The sequence below is a fragment of the Oreochromis aureus genome, linkage group 9 (assembly GCF_013358895.1).
Source record: "Oreochromis aureus strain Israel breed Guangdong linkage group 9, ZZ_aureus, whole genome shotgun sequence".
NCBI classification, from domain to species: domain Eukaryota; kingdom Metazoa; phylum Chordata; class Actinopteri; order Cichliformes; family Cichlidae; genus Oreochromis; species Oreochromis aureus.
Window position 1 is genome coordinate 6,302,875 of NC_052950.1, and position 25,028 is coordinate 6,327,902.

The window sequence follows — 25,028 nt, forward strand, 5'->3', positions numbered from 1 at the left end:
GCGTTAAAGGGATGCTAAGCTCAAAAGAGCTCTGACTTTTTGTCAGCCTGGCTACAGTGCTGAAGAGAAACCTAGGGTTGTCCTTATTTTCTTCAATCAGTGACGAATAGAAAGATGTTCTGGCTTTGCGGAGGGCTTTCTTATAAATCAGCAAACTATTTCTCTAGGCTAAATGATGATCCTCTAAATTTGTGACACGCCATTTCCTCTCCAGCTTACGAGTCATCTGCTTTAGGCTACGTGTTTGAGAATTATACCACGGAGTCAGGTACTTCTGATTTGAGACCTTAGTTTTCACAGGAGCTACAGTATCCAGAGTCATACGTAGTGAGGAGGTAAAATTATTAACAAGATAATCGACCTCTGTTGGGGTAGCGTTCAGGTAGCTGCTCTGCTCTATGTTGGTACAGGGCATTGAACATGATAACAGTGGGTGGATTATATTATTAAACTTAGTTACAGCGCTTTCAGAAAGACATCTACTGTGATAACGTCTACTCTCCACTGCTGTGTAATCAATTATTGTAAATGTAAATGTTATCAGGAAATGATCAGACAGCAGAGGGTTTTCAGGAAACACTGTTAAATGTTCAGTTTCTATTCCATATGTTAAAATAAGATCTAGAATGTGATTAAAGTGGTGGGTGGGTTCTTTTACATTTTGAGAGAAGCCAATTGAGTCTAATAACAGATTAAATGCCATGTTGAGGCTGTCATTAGCATCTACATGGATGTTAAAATCACCCACAATAATTATTTTATCTGAGCTGAGAACTAAATCAGATAAAAAGTCTGAGAAATCAGAGAGAAACTCTGTGTAAGGCCCAGGTGGACGATATATGATAACAAGTAACACTGGTTTCTGAGTTTTACAGCTGGGGTGGACAAGGTTAAGCATCAGGCTTTCAAATGAATTAAAAGTCTGTCTTGGTCTTTCGTTAATTAATAGGCTGGTGTGAAAAATTGCTGCCACACCGCCCCCTCGGCCTGTGCTTCAAGATTTCTGGTAGTTAGAATGACTCGGGGGTGTTGATTCATTTAAACTAACATAATCATCCGGCTGCAACCAGGTTTCTGTAAGGCAGAGTAAATCGATTTGTTGATCAATTATTAAGTCATGTACTAACAGAGACTTGGAGGAGAGAGACCTAATATTTAATAATCCACATTTCACTGTTTTACTCTTTGGTTCAGATGTGGATACTGTATTGTTCTTTCTTTGTGATTTTTTATGTTTAAGTTGTTTATTGCTGGTTTTTAGTTTGTTTTTTGTCTGTTTGGGAGCTGACACAGTCTCAATGGAGATGGGTTTTTATCCAACTTATCCAAAGCACAATTGCTTTGGACATTTCAGTGTTTCACAAATAAGAAATACAATTTTGTTTAATTCTGCACTTCCCAGTTCTAGTCATAATACTAAGCCATAAAATTTAATCACATCTGTTTTCAATACAAACAATTCCATCTTATTTATATAACACCAAATCAAAATCAAAGGTGCTACTACAGGAATACAGAAAAAACATAGATGACCCCCTTTTGAGCAAGCACTTTGGCGACAATGGGAGGGGAAAACTCCCTTTTGACACCTTCGGCTGAACCAGGTTCAGGGAGGGGCAGCCCTTTGCTGCGACCAAATGGGAGTAAGGGGAGGGAAACAAGACAAAAGACATACTGTGGAAGAGAACCAGAGATTATTTATAAATTTGGCCAGATTTCTGCAAATGAGAGCTGCTCCATTCAAACTGAGATGGATGCCACTTATCCTAACAAGACCAAGGTTTTCTCAAAATTTCTCAATTACCTATAAAGCCCACATCATTTTTGGAAGAAGGTTAACCCAGCACTATCTTCAAAAGAATACTCCAGACCTTTCTCCCATTTGGTTCTGACAATAAGTGATTCGTTCTCTGAGAGAGTTAAGATCTCAAGCACATGGTGTGTTAACAGTTTTGAGGTGATACTGAGATAAGGGCTATTTGTTGTAGGTTACGATGTCTTGTTAAACAGCTGGAGAAGGGAGAAGCATCTGTGGTGGAGCTGAAGAAAAACCTGGAGTTTGCAGCCTGTCTCCTTGAATCTCTCTGTTCTGAGGAAAACAGGTAAGGAGCTTTCAGCTAATTTTCCCACGTATAGACTTTAATCAGTGGTGGAAAAATAAAATAGTCAGTATTACAATAACACAATGTAATATTCACAATGCAATAAAGCATTTTAAAATGTTGCGCAACACCAAACATATGAGGCCTGGGGGCTTGAGGGTCCTGCGCAGTATCTTTGCTGTTCCTAGGAGTGTGCTCTTCTGGACAAAGAAGTCTTCCTCTGCTTGTCCACCACTACTATGTCCGGGTGGTTAGCCATCACCAGCTTGTCCGTCTGTATCTTTAAGTCCCACAAGATCTTAGTTTGGTCATTCTTGACTAGCCTAGGGGGCGTCTCCCATTTTGACCAGTTTTCATGGCCTCGGGCATGACAGAAATGACAGTACTGCTCCTTGTGGCTGTCTATCTTGTATCCAAGCATCTACTGTTCACTGTGGTATAGATCAGCTCATTAGTCTCATTAATGGTCGCAGCAGGGATTGTGCGTAGTGCTGCATTCACGTCTTATAGTAGAGGGTATGTCACATAACCTTGGTAACCGGCTAAAGAGGGTCCAGGTTTCCACCTTCACTATGATCCTATGTTTTATGTCAGTTCCTCTCGCACTTAACAATCCTGAGCACTAGTTGTTTCGCCATCAGTCTGGCTGGGTATTGAAGGTCCCACATCCTCTTTATGTAACCCCTTATGGGTTACTTGCCCAGTAGCTTAGCAGCATTCCAACAGCGTCCTCATCTCTTCTAAACTTGTGTCTTCATGTTCCAGTAGCCCACCTCTCATCTGTCACAGGCTGTAGTAGGACTCAGGCGCAGAGCAGAGTTCAATGCAAGGAACAACGCTTATTTACAAAGTCACCAAGTGCAGATATATACAGTGCACTGTAAAATCTAATTAGTTCACAGAACTCAAAAAACTATGCAAACTCGTTGCCTCAGAAAAAATTGAGTAAAGTTTTACTTAAGATGATTAAACTAGGGCAACTTGCCCATTTTGAGTACAGAGTAAAAACCTATTTAGTTTCCAGAACTCAAAAAAAAAAAAAAAAAAATGCAAACTCGTTGCCTCAATAAAAAAAAGTAAAGCTTACTTAAGACTGTTAGGACAACTTATTCATTGCAAGTATGCAGTATTAAGAATAACTTGATATTTCTGACTGTACAATACTAATTGTTAATGTTAAAATCAGCCCAACTATTTTCAAATGCAAGAAAGTATAACAGCCAACATACTGGACATTGTTCTCTTGAACAACAAACAATTCTATTGCCATTACTGTTATAATCTTACAATGAAACAAAGTCTCTGATTTAATTATTCTGAAAATAAGTTTAGGCCTACCACAAGTTTGTTTTGTACTTATTATATAATCAAAATAAAATATTTGTTGTTCTGTCACAAGTGCAGTCTCTAATTTAAACAACACATTTGTTTTTCATTCCAACACAGGCGCTGGAATGTTGTAATATTTTAAGGATGGCTTGTTTCCAGTCCAGGTATTACTGCCTGAATGACTATCACAGATCGAGGTGATCCAAATGTAAGTGCAGAAGAAAGTCTTTAACTTCCCTTAAGTACAGTGGCAGTGGATGTGGGTTGGAGATGCAATGAGCTTGAACCTGCAGGCCACCATCTTCACTGACCACACCATCTGTGACGGAGGACTCATCTCTCCTGGTGTCCTGCAAGCAAACAATCATATTTTTTGGAAAATGAACTTAATTGCTTTCTTAAAACATTTTTTTCTGCATTTGGTATAGAAAATACTCCAATTTAGACAATCTCAGGCTCCCTCCCCACCAGAGAGGTGACATTCAATGTCCCACTTGTCAGACTGGATAGCCCTGACCACCACCCGACACACAATAATGTCATGAAAGCATCATTTTAAAAAGGGCTATGCAAACATGGTAAATAACTTTCATTCTAATGATCTGCAAAATGATTTGGGCACAAAACAAATTTTGCTGTTAGAAAACTTGTACACTTCACTGTATACAGTGTAGACCCTCTAAACTAAGTTTGGGGGGATGTGATCTTTCAAGAAATGCAGACCAAACTGTTGTTGTTTGTTTACTTACACAGCATTTCTTGTAGAATTAACTGGAGTCACCAGCAACAGCATAGTGCAGTTATATCTCAAGTCTAATAACAGAAAACAGGAAAAGATCAGTAAAGAAACAACTTCCCCAAACCAAAGCACAAATAAAACAATAAGTAAAACAGGCTGATCTAAAGTATGATTAAAGTTCAGCCTGATTAATACAAATGTCACTGACAATTGCTAATATATTGGAAAACCAAAATACTTACCACTGAGTTGATGTCTTTCTGTCCAACAGCAGGAGTGCTGGTCCCGAGCCTCAAAGATAGTAAGAAGCAAGCAGAGGGAGAAAAAAAAAACAGAAAATTTTTTAGAAGCTGATTTGAACCTTAATGGCTATGCAATCATTATAACTTACAACACAGAAGGTCAATGTAGACCCCATACAACCAAATTAGACTAACACACATCTACTACTGTGTCTGAATGTGTGGTATTGACACTGTCAGCTTAGGCCTAAAGAGATAGGTGGTCTTTTTTTAGACACATAATTTAAATATAATCATTACATGCTTGTTAAAAGCCAACTTCCAATATATCAAGTTTCTAATAAGCAAAATGACCAGATAATGACACAAGTTAAATTCCATAGTTGGATCATAAGAAACATTATTCTTTAGAAGGACAAGCTATATTACTTTATTCTCAAGTATAAAGACAACCTAGACTTTAACCATTTAACAAGCCACTAATCTGGATTATAGCTTTCACAACAAAACTTGTTTTTAAACACATTTTTTAACAAAAATACTATTGTTATTATTATTATTTAAATTGTAATTAAACCGAAAAGTGGTTAAATATAAAAGCAGTTTGCTTATGTTGTTAAAGAAAGGCTAGATTTGACATGCCACAGATGTTCAAAAGCTGCCACAAAGCATAAAAGAAAAAAAATAGACATCTCCGAAAACGTCAGAGCATTTTTGCAAATATGTGATGTCTTGATAAATTGAGCAGATATTTTAAGTTTACAGAGCTACATTCTCGCCTGAAAATATCTTAAAAGTTTATTTTGTGACCCAGAAAAAGTAATATTTAAAAGTTTGTTAGCTGTGCTCCTCCGCCATTGCCGTGTTTGAGTTTTGGACGAATTGCATTCTGGGATATTTAGCTGTACTAAGTCCCTCGAAGTCCACACAAGTCAACACCGATACGTGCTCGATAAAACGGGAGGAGCAAAAACACATCCCGGATTTTTTCACGTTCTCGGCTTCATGTGTACCTTGAATTGGAACAGTACTTGGTCTCCCACGTATCAAAAGTCCACGAGACCAGTGTTGCCAACTTAGCGACTTTGTCGCTATATTTAGCGAGTTTTCAGACCCCTTAGCGACGTTTTTTTCTAAAAAGCGACTAGCGACAAATCTGGCAACTTCTTCTGGTGTTATTGGAGACTTATTTATGACGACTTTTTGACATGAAAACGCGTATCGCTCTTACTCTCAACAAGCAGCGGTGCTGCCATGGGCACCTCACCCGTGCCAAAGCACTCACAGGCGGAGGATAGTCCTCCCCCAGCTGCTATCAGGGCAGGAGATGTTCACACCTATGCCTCCAAACGGCAAATGAATCGCGCACGAGCGAAGCCGCTGCTCCCGCAATGACTGTAACGCAGTCAGTTCTTCTTTTACTGTTATGTTGTTTTGTGGATCACAAGGTTTTAAACTACTTATAAACACACACTCACACACACACACAAAGTAACTCCACCAGAGTGCCAATTTCGGGTCACTTTTGCCGGTCCAAACCCGGATAAAGGAGCAGGGTTGGAATTATGACATTAAAAAACAATAATTACTAAAAGAAATTTAATTTGTACTTCTAAATAAATTCTAACTGCATTTAGGACGTTTTTTACTCACTTTATGTCTCTTCCACGATGTTATTTCTCTCTCCAACAACGTAGGTTACAATTACATTAGCGTGACCAATTATGCAAATTAGGCGATGACGTCATTTAGTGACTTCCTGCGACTTTTAGGACAGCCAATAGCGATTTTCCTTACTGAGGAGTTGGCAACACTGCACGAGACCACAAGTACACACAAGTACGCATACACAGGCTTCGACAACTGCAGCCGACAAATACGATCCTCCTTTTCCCCAGATTACCCTTTCTGGGTCACAAAATAAATTTAAGATATTTTCAGGTGAGAATGTAGCTGTGTAATGCTCAAATATCTACTTAATTTATCAAAATATCACATATTTGCAAAAGTGCTTTGACGTTTTCGGAGAGCTCTGTTATCCACCAGCGCGATAGCTGACCGGGAGGTCAAGGCTCAATAGAGCCGGCGAGCACAGCTAACTCCTGGAGTATTGTTTTCAACCCCCCTGTGGTCTTTTGCTACGAAGGTTAGACATGATATATATAGTTAGTTATGGCTATGGATTGAAAATACCCCCCAGACCCCACGCCACCCTTAACGGCTGCACCTCCCGAAAAATTTTGTCTGGGCTCTTATCTCACTTTTTTATTTCAAACAGTCAACATAAAATTTCACATACATATTTTATATTAGGTTTTTAAGGCTGTGGGGTTCATTTTTAAGCAACATGAGCCCAGCGGCAGCAGCAATGCTAGGCTAACACTAACTAGCTAGCAAGATTATAAACCTGGTGCTAAACTAAGAGAAGCAACAAAATCAGTTTGAATAAGAGTAAACATTTACTCACCAAGTCAGTGTATCAGGTAAAGATCCACAGCAATGACAACAATAATATCTTGAGCTGAAGCTTCTCCAGGTTTGCTCAACATATTCCAGAAAAAAAATGCTGACACTATGAACATCCGGACTGATCCGTGTTAGAGAGGAGGACGGTAGTGACGTGGCATTTTCAAAACACATCTTTCATCCTTCCGCACTGAGAAGCAAAATTTCCAGCTTACTTAGTTTTTCTAAGTTAAGACAACTCAAATAAATTGAGTTGATCAGCGTTTTTGCATAAAAAGTACTGGTAACTTACTTAAATTGAGTTCTAATAATAAATAGATAAAAATTGAGTTCAGCCTACTTAATATTTTTAATTAAACACAATATTAGATTTTACAGTGTGGGGGGAATAGCGGGGATCCAAGGTCCAAAGGGAAAGTCCGGGAAGGGAATCACATTCACTCTCGCTCCTCTCTTCACAAAGGTTCACACATCGGGTGGGTCACGGGTCCGGCGAAACTGTGCACAGGTAAAGGTCGGTTACGCTGTAACGCAGAAAATCACAAGGAAAATTCACAGAGCTAGAGATACACAATGAGATTCCCTAACGTGTCTTGCACAATCATCCAGCGATGAGACTGTCTGCGTCCCGGCCTTAAGTGTCCAACCCGTAATTGGAGCCTGATGAGAGACAGGTGTGTGTGCGCCGAGGGCGGGAGCCTGCAGTGAGCTCCGCCCAGGCAGGGAGGCGAGAGGAGAATGTACACAAAAACACATGTGGCCTTGTGGGGCCGGCCGGGCAGACACGGTGACCATGACATCATCAGTGTGTCCTGGTTCCTGAACACTTGATGCAGACCCTGTTAATCCAGGTGACATGTGAGTCAGTATGGCTTCAGTTTTTTTTTGTCTCTTGCTTATATCCGAGGAAGGCTTGGTTAAAATTGGGGGGGGGGGGGTCGTCTAGCCTAGGGACCCTTACTGGATAAAGATGCTCTGGTTGGGACTTGAATTCCTGACCTGACCCTGAAGTTTCAAAGGTGTCTAGTTTTACCAGCATAGAGGATGGCACTGGCCACAGCATACTCATAAAAAGTCCTGAGCATTGTCACTCACGGGTTTCTCTACAAATAATTTTCATTTATTTTATTTTATTTTATTTTATTTTATTTTATTTTATTTTATTTATCTTTGGTCACAACTTGCCATTTTAAAGTGCTGTTTTAATTAAAGTTGGCTTGGCTTGGTTCATTTAAGATGAGGATGATAGATTAATTATTTTAGAAGATGAAAATGTACATTCACTGTTTTTGCAAATGGTCTTGCAGACAACTGGGGAACCAAGATGATGAGCTGAGTGATATCCAGTCAGACTCTGTACCACTGGAGGTTCGTGACTGGTTGGCCTCCACTTTTACACGGCAGAGAACCCTGTTGCTGCACCACAGTGAAGACAAACCACACTTTCGCAGCATCGTCCGTGCAGTACAGGCTGGGATCTTTGTGGAGAGGTTTGGCTTAAGACAACTAGTCAAGTTACAAGTCAAAATACAAGTCAGTTTAACAAGTCAGCATAGTGTTAAAATCTCCCAATTCTTTTGATCTTTGGGCTAAAGGAAGGACAATACTCGGTGTATAAATGCTCAATCAACAATTATTTATTTCCATACAATTTAACACTTATGAGCACAAACCATCCGGATGGGGAGACATGCATGAAGAGGGTCACAGCAAATCTCAAAACGGTGGAGGGTTACTCAGCCTCTTATAGCCTCTAGTGGCCCCCACCTAGTCGTAAAATCCTAAACATTCAATTCTTTCTCTCTTACGGCGCCGAAGTGGCGGCCTTGGCTCCCTGTTTTATCTCCTCCTGATGAGATGGGGCAGAAAACCTCTCCGGTATGTTCTGTTCTCTTCTAATCAGACAAATAAGGCCATAACTCTCTGAAAACGGTATTTCTTATAACTCCGCAGTATAATGCATCATAAAACAATATCATTCATTCACAGTAAATCAACAGTCTAATCTAATACAAATCAATTTAATAAATCTAATAGTTATCACCTCTTCAGGAGAATAATGCAAACTAAAACTACATAATAGTTTCACAATCTTTAATTAGGGTTATAACATGGCATAAGATAATATAATAATCTCACAATAGTAACATAACAGAAGCCTTGGTAGCAATAAAAAGTGTGTACATTTGTTTTTCTATTTTCTTGACTATTTATTTGAAAAAAAAAAAAAGCATCACACATTTCTATAACTAAAACATATGTTGAGAAGTTCAGCCAAATTGTACTTTTTATTGTAATGGTTTCGATTAACATATAGTGAACAATTTGGATAAGGCTTGTTAAGGTTCATTTTGAGGAGAGAGAGGTGGAGGAGATCGGAATAACACACTGACCCTGTCAGGTGGAGTCAACGAAGATTTTAATGAAACACACGCAGCGTGGGAGATGGACACTGTACACAGACAGCATCAGATCTCGATCTCCAAAACTTCAGAACACAGTTTTATGCATCGGGGTATTAGAACTCCCCCTCAAGCGTTCACCAATACAATACATGATACGTCAACTCAAAACCACAAATGTTATATTTGACAACTTGTGACACAATTAAAAGGACACTGGCTTCCATCTTCTCCCCGGTGGTTTCCCGCAAGCTAGCTCAGCTCTCGCATCGTGCACCTGCTTCTTCATCAAACAGTCACGTACACCAACATAAAACTGCAACCCTAGCAAAACATGCTTAAACTTTCACCTACAAATGAACCTCTCTAACTGTATGTGGGTGTATGTGTGTGTGTGTATGTCTGTGCATGTATGATCCTTGCGCTGCACCTTCTTTGACCTCTCTGCTTATGCAACCAGGCTGAGGCCATCCTGAGTGTGATGATCTTGACTTATATGTAAAATGTATTAAACAACTGTTTCAATCAAGAACCTCTACTAAAAGCTTAATCAAAAGATATAGATACATAAAAGACACTAAAGAATAACCTAATTGTTCATAACCTGCTCAAAATACTTCTGTATACGTCTGTAGTCAGACTCTGCTTTTGGTTTCACTTTTGCAAAGCATGGCATTTCCTGTCAGCCTGCAACTCAGTCTAGTCTGAAGTCTGGACTTCAGTGTAAGAGTATAAAAACATTCAAAAGCATTTAGGATTATAGAATCAACTCAATAGTTTAATGTGGTTCTTACTGGACCTATAATAAAGACTAATATGATACCAATATGTTTGAACATCTGAATGCAATATCAAAACTGTTATTAATGAAATGGTAATGATGATTATAAAAATAGCAGCAAATAATAGCAGCAAAATATCCATATACTCCTGACAGGCTCTAAGATGCATCATTTTGTTTCCATGGATACCACACAAACAATAGAAACGGACTGGCATTTATATAGCATTTCTCTAGACTTGATGAACACTTGTTGCAATACCAGTCACATGCACCAATTAGAATTAATCTTAAATCTATCTTGATGTTCATTAGCTATCTTACATCCTACAGTTAATTGAGAATCAGCAGTTAACCTAACAACTTGTCTCTGGGCTCTTAGGATACTGGAGTGATCAGAGAAAATCTGTTTAGTATCTAGTAATAGCTTTGAATTACCTTTTTACCTCTGAATAGCATATTATGGCCACAACTCAGGTCAACAGATATTATATTAGAATGGCTTGGGAGTGTTACGGGTTCAAAATGTGGGGTACAGGGACCATACAAATGCACTCTTTGTCAAAATGAAAGCTATTAAATTCCAAGACTTGGTGAAGCTTAAAACAGCGCAAATAATGTATAAAGTAAGAACGTCTTGATGCATTCTCAATCATCCAGGAAAGTAAATCTCCAAAAGTTGAATCTGTTCATCTGGACGTAGCGTTTTGTGGGAGAAACGTTTCGTCACTCATCCAAGTGACTTCTTCAGTCTCAGCTGACTGCAGTTTTCCCCAACCCTTATAAACAGTACATTTGCATAATGACTGAAACCAGCCCACTGAAGGAACAATGGGCTGTGGGGTCAGCTGCAGTCAGCTGAGACTGAAGAAGTCACTTGGATGAGTGACGAAACGTTTCTCCCACAAAACGCTACGTCCAGATGAACAGATTCAACTTTTGGAGATATAAAGTAAGAAATAAATTGCTTCCAAAAGAAATCTGTAAATTGTTCATAGAAAGAGAAGGTGGGTATAACTTAAGAGGGAAATGGAATTTAAAAATACAAAGTGCTAGAACAACTTTAAGAACTATGTCTATCTCAATTGCAGGAGTTAAATTATGGAACAGTCTAACAGAAGAAATAAAGGAAAGTAAAACATAAATCAGTTTAAAATAAAATATAAAACCTAATTTTAAATAACTATAAGAATGAAGAAAAGCAGGGGTTAACCCAGGACGGTAATGTCGCTGGTAATGGTGTTGTGGTTCTTTTGGGTTTTTGTTTTTTTTTTTTGGTTTGTTTGTTTTTCCATAACTTGTGTATCTGCAAATATACTCATTCTGTATTTTTCATATGAAAGAAACTATACTGTGGTGGGGCTTGCTTATTTCTTGTTTTTGATTTATTTACGTTTTATTTTGTTTTGCTTTTTTTTTAACTTTTGTTTCATATGTTGATTGTTTAATTTAAGACTAAAAGAAAATTAAATGAATGAGAGGTAAAACTTGAGGGGGTAGGGACAAATAAGTAAATACTTCTGCCTACTCCTTTTCAAACAAATAATGAAATGATATTTTATAATGATTGCGAAGACACATGTTTGAAATGTTTGAAATAAAAATGAACTGAACTGAACTGAACTGAACTGAAAAATTGAGGACGAGAGTAAAACAATGATGGTCCAGAAGAGGTCGGTCAAACAATTGATTTTTAATGAATACACGCAGCGTGGGGAGACGTACACTGGAAACCATCAGTTGTAAATTCCCGTCCAAAAATACACTTCAGATTGCTTTTATAACATCAGGGTATTATAACGCCCCCTCTTGCGTTTACAAGCACATAATTTGCATCTTAAGAACATTCTTTGCCTCTTCTACAGACAATGATCTATTCTAAGAGATAAATGCAGACACAGAAGTTCCCCTTTCTGGCATCCTCTTCCAAATATGGTGATGAGGTCAGGCCTTTGAGGTCCCCATAGACTTGTCCTCCTTCTGTCACCTGTTACTAGGCAAACTCAAATGCAACAAGAAGCTGAATACATTCAGGCCTTTGCTCAGCTAGTATTTTACTGTAACAATATACTCAGCATATAAGCTTTTAAGATTATAGATTTAACTCAGTGATTTAAAGTGGTTGTAACTGCACCTGTAATAAACATGTCAATATTTGATTATGATAACCCCTGTAATACAAATTATAACATAATGCCAGCAACTTCAATAAATGCTTGGATGAAATGATAATTAATGCAATGATAAAGATGATGGTTATGTAAAATAATCCCTGTAATTCCACAGGAGCCAATCCGAACCACTCAGTACAACAAATATTATTCTCAAAATAAGTTACGCAGATTACAGAAGTAATGCCAGAAATATAAACATTACTTTATCAATATAGAAAATGAAATGGTAAAAAAAAATTGAGGTTGACAAGGCTTTAATAGAATATACTTATTTTGCCCCTTAGACTGAATAACAATTTAGAATAAACAAAAGTTAATCTTTCTTTATTATTTGGCCTAATATTGCAGTACTGCTTCAAAACTCTGGGGATCTTCTGTTTTGGGGATGGATTTTTTTTTAATATTGCCTTTGATATTACTTCTTTTCTATCATCTGAAAATGTCAGAAAATAAATGTAACATATTCAAATTAATAAATGAGTTACTATACTATACTGGCATAGTGCATTAGTTCATTTGGTGTGTGCTTGTGTTGCTGTGTGCTTTTGTCTGTGGGTTACAGGATGTTCAGACGAACCTCCAACATGACTGGTCTCAGTTATTCCCTAAATATCATCACTATGCTTAAGGTATAAATGCACATGTACTTGGTGATGGTGATGTATGTGATTCTGCATTCAGTTTTAATGCCAGTATTAAAATGTCATGAGCAAGTTATACAATAGAGTTAAAAGATTAAGGCCAGGGAAAAAGTCTTCTGTCTACCATACTAATATGCAGGAACAGAAACTGCCATTTTGTGTATGACTTAATTAGGACAAGGTACACAAGGAAACACTTGTTTATGTTATTCAAATGATAATAAAACTGGTTTCTATGTGTCTGTAGCATGTAGATATGTGGTCGTTTGATGTGTTTGCACTGAATGATGCCAGCGGAAACCATGCTCTGAAAATTGTCTTCTTTGAACTGCTCAACAGATATAACCTGATTAATCGTTTCAAGGTAAACTCAAATAAAGACAGCTTCCATGTATCATTTAAATGATTGAACCTCATATTATTTTAAGTTTTAAAGGGAATTTCTAATTCTAAAACAACAAGGTCTGTATTTTTGTTTAAGAAGTGCAATACTTTAATAACCTTGTGAAAAAATTTCCCATATAGACTATAAATGACTTTTTGTTGTTTTTTATGTGGCGTTATCTTTTGGTAAATGGTAAATGGACTGGTTCTTATATAGCGCTTGTCTACTCTTCTGAGCACTCAAAGCGCTTTAAAGTGATGTAATCATATACGACTTAACTTTGCAGTCATCATGCTTCTCTCCTGCATTGTCTCAATATCAGATTCCTACCTCTGCACTCACATCATTTGTGGAGTCACTGGAAATGGGATACAGCAAGTACAAAAATCCCTACCACAACCTGATACATGCTGCTGATGTCACACAAACGGTCCATTACCTGCTCATTAAGAGTGGAATTATGGTAAGTCTTGCTTGGTTAATGGTGATTTAAAATGTAACCAGGAAAACTGCTTTGGTTCTTTCCAGTTCTCAAAGAGAGCCATTTTCATATCTTGAAGTAATGGGCATGCATGAAGAGGATGATGTGGACAAAATACTCATTTGCCTAATAGTTCTGCACTCCCTGTACATGAATTAAAAAGGAATTTCCATCACATATGATAATCTGATAATCATAATATTGTTTTTAGTATATATATATGTGTGTATTACCAAACAACAAAAAAATCTGTGATGACTAATGTTCTGTGGCATTTGCAGGTCAGACTCATCTTGAAGTAATGGGCTCTTTTTTTTCTTTACTGTTATGACCTGCTAGCAAGTGTTAGGGTTCAGAAATTGAGGAGGAAGACCCAAAATAATGACCACTGATCCTGCCCGGTGCAATTAGACGACATTTTAATGAATACACATGTGGAGTCCAACACTGTGCAGATTCAGTGTTGAACTGTCTTACAATAGTCAGAACAAAGACTTTATAGGGTTGGGGTGATACTACTCCCCCCCCCCCCCCAGACACAATACAGCATACGTCAATCCAAAACCACAAATGTTCAGTTAACTTTGACATAGTTTAAAAAGAACATTTGTCTCCGGCTCGAACCCAGGTGCTTCCCCCAGCCTCGGTGTCGCTTATCTCTGGGACATCTGGTGTACTTCCTGGAACAGACTAACACGTACGCACCCCAACTTTGCAGTTACAGCAAAACACATCTTAACTTCTTACCTACTAAATGAGTCTACTTATATGTATGTGTGTGTGTGTGTCAGCTTCTGCTGCCCTTTATTTCACCCTTCACTTCATCAGCTAAACCTTGTAACCTTTCCACCAGACAGAAGGCCAGCACGTACACAACTGAAACTATGTGTGTATGTGTGTCTCGTCATAAATGCTCTCTCATCTCACCCGTTGCACTTCTGACCTTTCACCAGAACACAGGCTCATCCTTACATGTAATACCCTAATTGGAACCATATATGTAATATGTTGAGTAAATGTTTTAACCTCTACTAAAAGCTTAATCCAAAGATATAGATACATAAAAGATACTAAAGATTCATAACCTACTCAAAATACTTGCACTCAGACTCTGCTTTCGGTTTCACTTCCTGCAAAGCATGTAACTTCAAAAACATGTAACTTCCTGTCTTATTTTGGCACAGAGTTACTCTTTCACACTGCAGTCTGCATATAAACATTTAAGATTATAGATTCAACTCAACAGTTTAAAGTGGTTCTTACTGGACTTGTAATAAAAGCTTAATTGGGTGCCAATATGTTTAAACATCTAAATGCAATATCAATATTAATAATTAATGGAATAGTAATAATGATCATAAAAATAGCAGCAGAAATAGCAGCAAAATATCCTTGTAATCTCTACATTCCCCTCTCTCGACCTCTGGCACACCAGAGGTCGCCATACATTGTGTTGGGTCACTCCTCGGCCCATTCAGCTGCTTCCCTGTCCACCCATGACGTCATGGACATGGGGATCACTGTTCCCGCTCTGACCCTCTCTTGTGGAAATCTAATCCTGTAAAGGATAGAAAACACTTTTTCCCTACTACGGCTTCCCTACCTTATGTCCCTCAATTGTTCTCTTTATTCAAACCTGATTCAACCTAATATTACTCAAAACATGAACCTAATTACGTATCCGGTTTTTGACTTTTATTTCTATATATTATTCAACATTACTCATCATTTGTAAACTCTTAAAGCACTGCTTTCACGTCTCTGCAGGTGCTTCCTGCTGCTCCCCTATTCTCCCTTATCTGATCATCAACATCCTGTACTGTCGCAGCTGCATGTAACTCTGATCTAAAGTCACCTTTCACAAGAAAAATCATCATAAGCGCCTATTCTACTAAAGGATCAAAGAAAAAACAACCACTTTAATCAACTAAGTGTAAGCACATAATTAATTACTCCTCAATAAATTTCATCATAGCTAAAAGCTCCCTAAAACAACTTCTATGTGTTAACCCTAACTTCATTTTTTTTTTTTTTTTTTTTTTTAAACCCACATTTCCTGTGTTATTTCGATTCTTGGTATAGCATGTTATTTCATTTTGCTGCTCTTAATGTAATGATACATTCTAATTATACTTTATCAGTCTTAACCAAAATAAATGCATTCCTTCCTTTGGTCCTTTTTTTTTTAAGCAAGAAACCTTGGTCACTTCGACAAGCGTTTGTTATTCTATAACTACATTTTATATAATAAGACTCATATGGAGCTGCATGTGTTATCCCAATATTTTACATGTCACACAGTTTAGTTACAAGCGAAACTCCTATTCAGTTCCTCTTTTCTGTCACTTGTTAGTGGGCCAACTCAAATTCAGATAAAAGCCAAAGGAATTTCAGGCCCTTGGCGTCAAATCAATACTGTCATGTGTATTAAGAACTCCATATGTCTGTAAGCGTGTGCAATCCTTCAATAACTCAGGTCATTCTCACAGTAGATTGGCTAATCATTAACGCTAACCAAAAGTTTTTAACCCTCAAGAGACGACTCTCTGAGCCACAACTCCTTTAAAGGCACAAAATGCAATGTGTATAAAATCATTTCTATGTATATAATCTTCAATGCTATTCATTTGGGTCAGTGACACTTTTAACATTCTCTTAAGAAGCTCTCTCCTCTACCCCAGAAATAAATCTATGTAATATGTGTATGTGTAAGCCTGCATTATAACCACTTATCCTAGAAATCAAAAAGAAATAAAACCTTTTCTACTCCTAACATCTTCGCTAGTTTTCCCCAAAGCATATCTTTTTATTCCAAAATGTCCCACAATTTCCCTTTAAATTTGGTGTACAACTTCTCATGAACACCGGCCTTTTATCTTCTAAACAGGATTCAGTTCATTTTACTTTAAAAATAACTTTATTTAAAAATAACAATTTCTGCCTCAATACTGCCATATCTAAATTATCAAAAAAAACCAAAATGTCATTAAATGATCCTAAAACCCATTTCAAATTAAACAAATTAAACCTTAAATCCCTCTCTTTTTTGACACATCTCATGTGGCAAAAAACTCAAAATGCTTCACCCACGCTTAGGAAATTAAAACAACAAGGTTAGTCATATCATTTCTCAAAACAGCTCAGCAATCCTCCTCTCTGCTCCGGCCCTGCAACCCTGTATTTAAGGAATAAAATCAATTTAATCATCATGTCAAATCTTCTCGAAGTCCTCGCTCCATCCAGAGCCTGTATCCTTGGAACTTCCTGGAAACAAAACCTGTACTTTACATTTCATAACCAACTCTCCTCCTTTGTGATCCAATCTGTGTTATAACAAAAATAAACTTAAAACAGAACAGTTATCAATCATGTGTTACTTCAGTTAATGGTAACATAAGTTATATCAAAAAATATTTCCCCTTTTAGCATTTAGCATACACCCAACAATATAATGTAATACCATAATCTAACTCCAGTCGATAGAACAGAAGTTTTACTCAAAGCAAACATCAGCAACCCAAAATCAACATCCCCAGAATTAAGTCTTCCACTCGTCCTGCTTATGACAAAAGCAAAACAAACAGAAGAAACCATCCCCTTTCTCCTTCTGGCATGACAACACGTCTGTCCACATTCAGGCACATATATTGTCCACATTGTCCACATGTCCACATTTATTCATTCCCTCTTTGGTCCAGTCACACACATTCACACAAGATATTTTTTGCTGATACCGCAGCCTTCTGCGCGAATCATCAGATGCTCCACATCAGCAAAATGAGCTCAATCATTTGTTTTATTTTGTTTTTTCCTTCTAAAAAATAGTTCTTTATGCTTTTGACTGGATTGAATCGCTACAATCCTTTTAGACAGAGACTCACAACCAATCAGGTCTCCACCGCCAATTATGATCTGGAAAGCCCACCTTATGTTCGTACTCAGTAATTTTGTCAGCGCTGTTAGTCCACTCTCTTTCAGGCCTGCTTAGAACAAAAATGAGAAAAAAGAGAGCTGATTATTAGCTCATCAAAGTACAAAACAAAATCACCTGACAGGTTTTTTCTGAGTGCACTACTACAAAAATTTCGGGCCCCTCTCAGACATGTCCATGTTTAATCAAACTCCCTCTCTTGAAATAGAAACAACAGCCTCAAAACTCTGAAACAATCTCAAAGTTCACCCGTTCACTGCGACCTGGACCTCGTCAAAAGATCAAAGACCATTTCAACAATGTCTCCCTTCCTCACTCTGCCATGTTTTCATTCAGCATAAGATGTAAACCCATTACAACAATGTATCATCACTACATTATAAATGTCCTGTCCAAATCTGCACCTCTGAACAATCCTGCCCACCGTAATCAATTATCCTGTTACTTTACCATTATATTTGTCGCCCAATAATCCTCCTCAGTCACTCCTCTGTTTCCTCAACTGAAAGCCTCAGTCACACACAGACACACAGGAAGTGTCTTCGTCACCACTCACTCCAGCTAATTTGCATACTGAGTCATATCTCAACAAGCCAACTTGACAAGAGAAATACATGTTTAAACCTTATCACATTATTCAATTATTTTCATTTTCTTTCTATACTCATCACTTGCTTTGATCCATCAGTGCAAGAGCACTCCTAAGTCACTCTTTTATACTACTTTAATCACTTTTCTTTTGTTTTTTCCATAGGTCACTCCCCTGTCATATAACCCCTTTGAGTCAACTTCAACTTCAAGCTTTAAGTCTATTTTATTAAACATTCACACCATTCCATCACTCATACAAGTAGCAAGCTGATCTTCATTGCGTATGCTTGTTTTCTTACCCAGGTTTAATCAATATCTATGCATTAATCTTCATGAGCTTGTCTTGTCTCTGTAACGTTAATGCATTCTCTGTTTGTGTGTGTTATTTTTGCATCTATGGCTTCGCAGTCTCTCAGACACCTTCCCAATTTTCCAGTTAAACAGCCAGTTTTCTCCTCCCCCAAATTACTAACCCAACTTTTTGATTTCCCACCTTAAATAACAGCCCTCCTGGTCTTCAGCCAGGAGTTAGGGCTTACTTTTCAGGTTCATGGACACATCATGCTGTGAACAATTCAACCAGAAACTTGCCTTAACATATCCATTGATGTTAACCTATAATTTCCTCCGACCGCTGGAGTGGAAAATTGATCCAGGTCTGCTTGCCCCTGAAAATAACAAAACTAAGACATTTTCATTATTATCACGAGTGCTTAAACGACCCACTTCTCTCTCTTTCATGTCACAGATGCCAATTATGTCATGTTTATGTCATGAATATGACTATAAGCGTTTTCCTCATTGCATTTCATGTTAATTGAGTGTAAGCTGCTTTCTTCGTTGCATGCCATGTGATCATCTTAATTAAGTGTAAGCTGCATCTTCATTGCATCCTATATTGTGTTCTTCATTGCATTTTTATGTATTCATATTTAATTTATGCATCTTTTCACTGAGCTTTAGGTTCAAACTATCTCACTTCTGATTCGTTTCAAAATAATTTCACATGTAACAATTTGTGTATGTGTGTTTTCAATTTGTGTTTACCTCTTTTAAACGTGATATGGTGGACATCACTAAACAATCATGAGTTCCGGCTTCAATTTTCAATCCAATCATATCCTGTATTCTCGCAGTCAAACTCGTGCGGCTTCACCTCTCACCGGTCCTTTTTCATTCACAGTGTCCTGTTCGGGCTTCAAATCTCCAGCAAACACAGGCTCAACTCAGCTGTTGTCTTCTTCTCTGTTTCTTTACGGTCTTTTCTTTTAGGTTAAGCCCCAGCATGGCAAAATATCACATTCAGTGCCTTCAAGCAGACATATCACACTGTTCTTCACCAGCAACTGTGCATGTTGCATCACGTGCTTTCTTTCATACTGCTGGACTCATCAGTCATCGTCAGTGTTACTGCTTTCGCTTGCACTGTCTTTTGGCTTCAGTTAATTCTTCAAGTCCACGATGTTCTGTCGGTCTTCATCAGGAGATTGACTGTCCTTTGAGTTTCTTCTCAGTTTCAGGGACAAAGTGAGAGATCAAGCCACACAATTTCGAGCCAAAGACTGGCTTATTTTCTCCCAATTCTGTTAATCTATTGTTATGCCGCTGCACTCAAGGTTCCAATGTTGAGAGAAGTCCACCTGTATTGGCACACTAGAGCATACAATTAACATCATTTTCATTTCTTTTCTTAAAAGCTTCATTTGCTTCATGTACCTAAAGTATAACTTGTCTCTCACTCTGGGTGCACACTTGTCACAGTGAGTTTCCCTTTTATGGGCATGCATTTCCTGACACACACACACACGGTTTCCTGTCACCGACACACCACAGGCACACATTTCCTGTTTCTGCAGACTCTGTCTCTCTTTGTATTTTACAGTCTACAAACAATCAGTAATTCTACTAAATCTTGATCTAAAAACAATACACCTTAATTTCACTCACACACTTTTAAATAGAGCTCTTTCAAACATCATGAATCGTCTCACACACACTGCCTTTTCTCTCAAACTTCCACCTTTTCACTCACTCAGACAAATCACGCAGAGTCACTCAAATCAAATACTGACAGCATTCACACGGTTAAAATCACTCAAAATACGCTTTCATACAAGTATTTTAGCCATGCTTTTCATAATCAGAAAGAGCAAGTAAAGAAAAAACTGAAACCTCTAATCATTCTCACAGCTGCTCACACCACACACACATAACTAAAAAATAAAACACACCAGCATTTATGGCTCAAAATATATACATCTATCAAAATTCAGTCAATTACTATACATCCACACTAATATATTCAAACTGTATTTATACAATTCTAATAAGCAAAACCAGCATCTCAGTCACAGGGATTTAAAAACATCTACAAACAATAGTTATCAAGCTAGATAACCCGAAACCGAAAGCAACAATCATCTCATGCGCTCCGCAGCAGCTGCCTCATTTGCATAAACACACACCGTCTAAAAATAAAAATCAACAGCCAGTGCACTGCTGACACAGAGACTCCCTTCACACAAAGATTTCTTATTTTATATTACACAGACGTCTTTTAATTACAACTGCACAGATTTTAGGCCTTTTAGCTCCTACCAATTTCGATAAATTTAACATAACGGTCCAACCGATAAAGTCCCAGACTTTTTGCGACCAATTCACCAGACCAGACTCGAACTGTTCCGTCCAGATTTCTAGCCCTAACTTAATTTACCAGTAGCCAAACAAGCGCAAATAGGGGACTTGAACCCCTAGCAATTTTGAAGGTTCCCCAGTTCTTCCCGGCTGTCGACCGTACTAACCTTTAGTCGCCACTAGGTCAAGGATAAACGTCTTTACCCAGGAGGGAGCGTTACCTCCGAAAAAATGCGCTTCTTAACAGACGCCGCTGTCGTTCTAGACAAATTTAGAATAATTTGAAACAATTTCACCCCTAGCAATTTTGGAGGTTCCCAAGTTCTCCCCGGCTGTCGACCGTACTATCCCTACTCTTCAGGGTAGGTGAAGGATAAATATCTTTATCCAACAGGGAGCGTTGCCTCCGAGAAACAGTTCTTAGGGGTCCCAAACTCCTCGTCCTAACCTTAATTAGAATAATTTGAAACAACAATCTATCCCCAAAACAGGATTAGGATTGAGGCAGGTCTACCCTTGTGGACATAGGGGACTTGAACCCACAAAATGACCATCACAAGATAGACCCAATGACCAACGGGACTTGAACCCACAAAAATGACCAATTTCCCTACTTTCTACGTGAGACTCGAACTCACTTTAACTCTTTTCCTTTTCTTTGGGACTTGAACCCAGTACTTTTACGTATAATTTATCATTACTTCAACCAGCATGCTCATGAGATTACCATCAAAATCAAAACAGACATTCACCAGTAATTTTCAGTGAGTAGACTTTAATTTTGTAATGTCCAATCTGGCACACTTTGGAAAATTCAACAGGTATGTGCCTTACCTTTGGATAAGCCGGCTTGTCTCTCACTTTCGACCACTGACTCGTATCTGCCCGTCTAATCACCACGGACCCCGGATCTCTCCGTCTACACCTCCAAAATTCCCCCTTTCACCGGACGATGCCCCCAAATGTTAGGGTTCAGAAATTGAGGAGGAAGACCAAAAATAATGACCACTGATCCTGCCGGGTGCAATTAGACGACATTTTAATGAATACACATGTGGAGTCCAACACTGTGCAGATTCAGTGTTGAACTGTCTTACAATAGTCAGAACAAAGACTTTATAGGGTTGGGGTGATACTGCTCCCCCCCCCCCTCTCAGACACAATACAGCATACGTCAATCCAAAACCACAAATGTTCAGTTAACTTTGACATAGTTTAAAAAGAACATTTGTCTCCGGCTCGAACCCAGGTGCTTCCCCCAGCCTCGGTGTCGCTTATCTCTGGGACATCTGGTGTACTTCCTGGAACAGACTAACACGTACGCACCCCAACTTTGCAGTTACAGCAAAACACATCTTAACTTCTTACCTACTAAATGAGTCTACTTATATGTATGTGTATGTGTGTGTCAGCTTCTGCTGCCCTTTATTTCACCCTTCACTTCATCAGCTAAACCTTGTAACCTTTCCACCAGACAGAAGGCCAGCACGTACACAACTGAAACTATGTGTGTGTATGTGTGTCTCGTCCTTAAATGCTCTCTCATCTCACCCGTTGCACTTCTGACCTTTCACCAGAACACAGGCTCATCCTTACATGTAATACCCTAATTGGAACCATATATGTAATATGTTGAGTAAATGTTTTAACCTCTACTAAAAGCTTAATCCAAAGATATAGATACATAAAAGATACTAAAGATTCATAACCTACTCAAAATACTTGCACTCAGACTCTGCTTTCGGTTTCACTTCCTGCAAAGCATGTAACTTCAAAAACATGTAACTTCCTGTCTTATTTTGGCACAGAGTTACTCTTTCACACTGCAGTCTGCATATAAACATTTAAGATTATAGATTCAACTCAACAGTTTAAAGTGGTTCTTACTGGACTTGTAATAAAAGCTTAATTGGGTGCCAATATGTTTAAACATCTAAATGCAATATCAATATTAATAATTAATGGAATAGTAATAATGATCATAAAAATAGCAGCAGAAATAGCAGCAAAATATCCTTGTAATCTCTACAAGCCACAACATTTAAAACCTTAAAACTACCCCAAATCCTGATAAAACACTAGATTTACTATCCTGCGCAAATTTGCGTAACTTCCCTAAACCCAATACCCCCTAGAATTACTGGCTTTTTTATTTTCTGGTGCAAGTCCCGAGGTGTTAAGCACCCCTGCTGAGATTTTCACAGGTCGTCAGCTTGTTTCTCCTACAGCTTTTGTTGTGCAAACCACCCATTGTCCTTGAGGCCTGGCACATTTGCATTTGCTCACTCAGAGTTGCTCAGATCCAAGGCAGGCCAAACCTCTGTGTTACAACTTTCAGAAATGCCTGGTAGAAATGCTTCAACTTATGAGATTTTGACCACATTTTTTTGCGGAAGTCACAACTATACTGAATGCACGACCGTTGTTGCCAGCTGCAAGAATGCTTGGTAGGGAACAGCTGTTCCCTACCAAGGTTCGTTTCAAAGTTTGAAAGACTTTGAAATAAAACAGACTTGTGTACCCATATATTGTGAATGTCTGTCTTTTGTATGTAGGTTGTAACACAGAGGTTTGGCCTGCCTTGGATCTAAGTAAACAAATGCCAATGTTGCACACACACACACACACACACACACACACACACACACACACACACACACAGCAAATCTGCATTTATTTGTCCCACAAGTGGAAAATCTGCATTGTCATTGCAAAAAGTGGACAGAGCACAGTATAGAAAGTGCACTATACAAACAATCTGGAAACATAAATATGGACACGTGTATTCAAAAATATTGGTGTATGTATACACACACACACACACACACACACACACACATCTATCTATCTATCTACATGTGTGTGTGTGTGTATATATATATATATATATATATGATATAGATGTGTCTGTGTGTATAACTAGACTTTATGCTTTAAGTTCATGAACTTATGGCATTCATTTCAATCCTGTTTGTAAGAGCAATCATGTGTCCTGTTGGTGCCATTGTGGATTGCTGGTCAGAAAGTTTTCTGGTGCCACTAATCAAAGAGACAATGCCCCTAGATAGATTCATTTCAATTATGCAACACCTTCGATTTGATGACAGGGACACGCTGGGCAGAACGGGTGAAAACAGACAAATTTGCAGCGATCTCCGACATCTGGACACGCTTCAACGAGAACTGTGCTAAGAGTTTCACTCCAGGGGAACACATGACCATAGATGAACAGCTGTTCCCTACCAAGGTTCGTTGTCCATTCACCCAGTATATTGCAACCAAGCCAGACAAATTTGGGATCAAGTTCTGGATGGCCACGGATTTGGACACCAAATATGTCTGCAGTGCATCTCCTTACTTGGGAAAGGACCCCAGTCGTCAGAAGGAGAGAGGCTGGCAGAGAACGTGGTCATGAAACTGATGGAGCCGTTTTTGGATGATGGAAGAAATGTCACAACGGACAATTTCTTTACTTCACTGTCACTGTCGCACAGACTGCTGCAGCGCAAAACAACATTACTGGGCATGGTGAATAAAGTCCGGCGTGAACTTCCTCAACTTGCAAAAGATACTGCAAAGCGAGAGGTATTCTCCACTTCAGTGCTTAGAAGTGGCAGTGTCTCCTTGACAATTTATGCACCTAAAAACCAAGACTGTGTGTGTTCTAAGTTCCATGCACCAAGACGTGACGATCGGTGACGGCAGAAAGAGGAAACCCAACACGATCACAGACTACAACCACATGAAGGTATGTGAATGTGTGTACAATTTTACACCAGTGCTACAATGTTTTCTGATGTGTGCTATACAGGCCTATAGAAAAAACATATACTCATGACTCTCTCGCTCTGCTTTTACAGTGTGGTGTAGACGTGTTGGACCAAATGGCACGGATGTATTCTGTAAGATCAGCAACACGCAGGTGGCCAGTAGCGGTTTTCTACAATATGCTGGACCTGGCGGCAGTGAATGCCTACATTTTGTACAAGGCATGTACAGGGTGGACAGGCAAAGAAGATTGTTTCTGCGTCTTCTAGCTCAGCAACCGTTGCCGATTCATGCAGCACAAGGAAATCTTAGCACAGAGGCAGGTGCTGTGCCAGGGACTGTAAAGACAACACAGTGCC

General features: G+C 38.6%; 1 protein-coding gene across 1 annotated transcript in view; it reads left to right on the forward strand.

Annotated features, from left to right (window-relative positions):
- Positions 1-25,028, forward strand: part of pde1ca (phosphodiesterase 1C, calmodulin-dependent a) — a 105,874-nt gene that overhangs the window by 61,676 nt on the left and 19,170 nt on the right. The window contains exons 4-8 of the mRNA XM_039617797.1: positions 1,989-2,102; positions 8,186-8,368; positions 12,798-12,864; positions 13,124-13,240; positions 13,584-13,724. Of these exons, the coding sequence (XP_039473731.1) occupies positions 1,989-2,102; positions 8,186-8,368; positions 12,798-12,864; positions 13,124-13,240; positions 13,584-13,724 (622 nt within the window). The remainder of the gene's footprint in view (positions 1-1,988; positions 2,103-8,185; positions 8,369-12,797; positions 12,865-13,123; positions 13,241-13,583; positions 13,725-25,028) is intronic.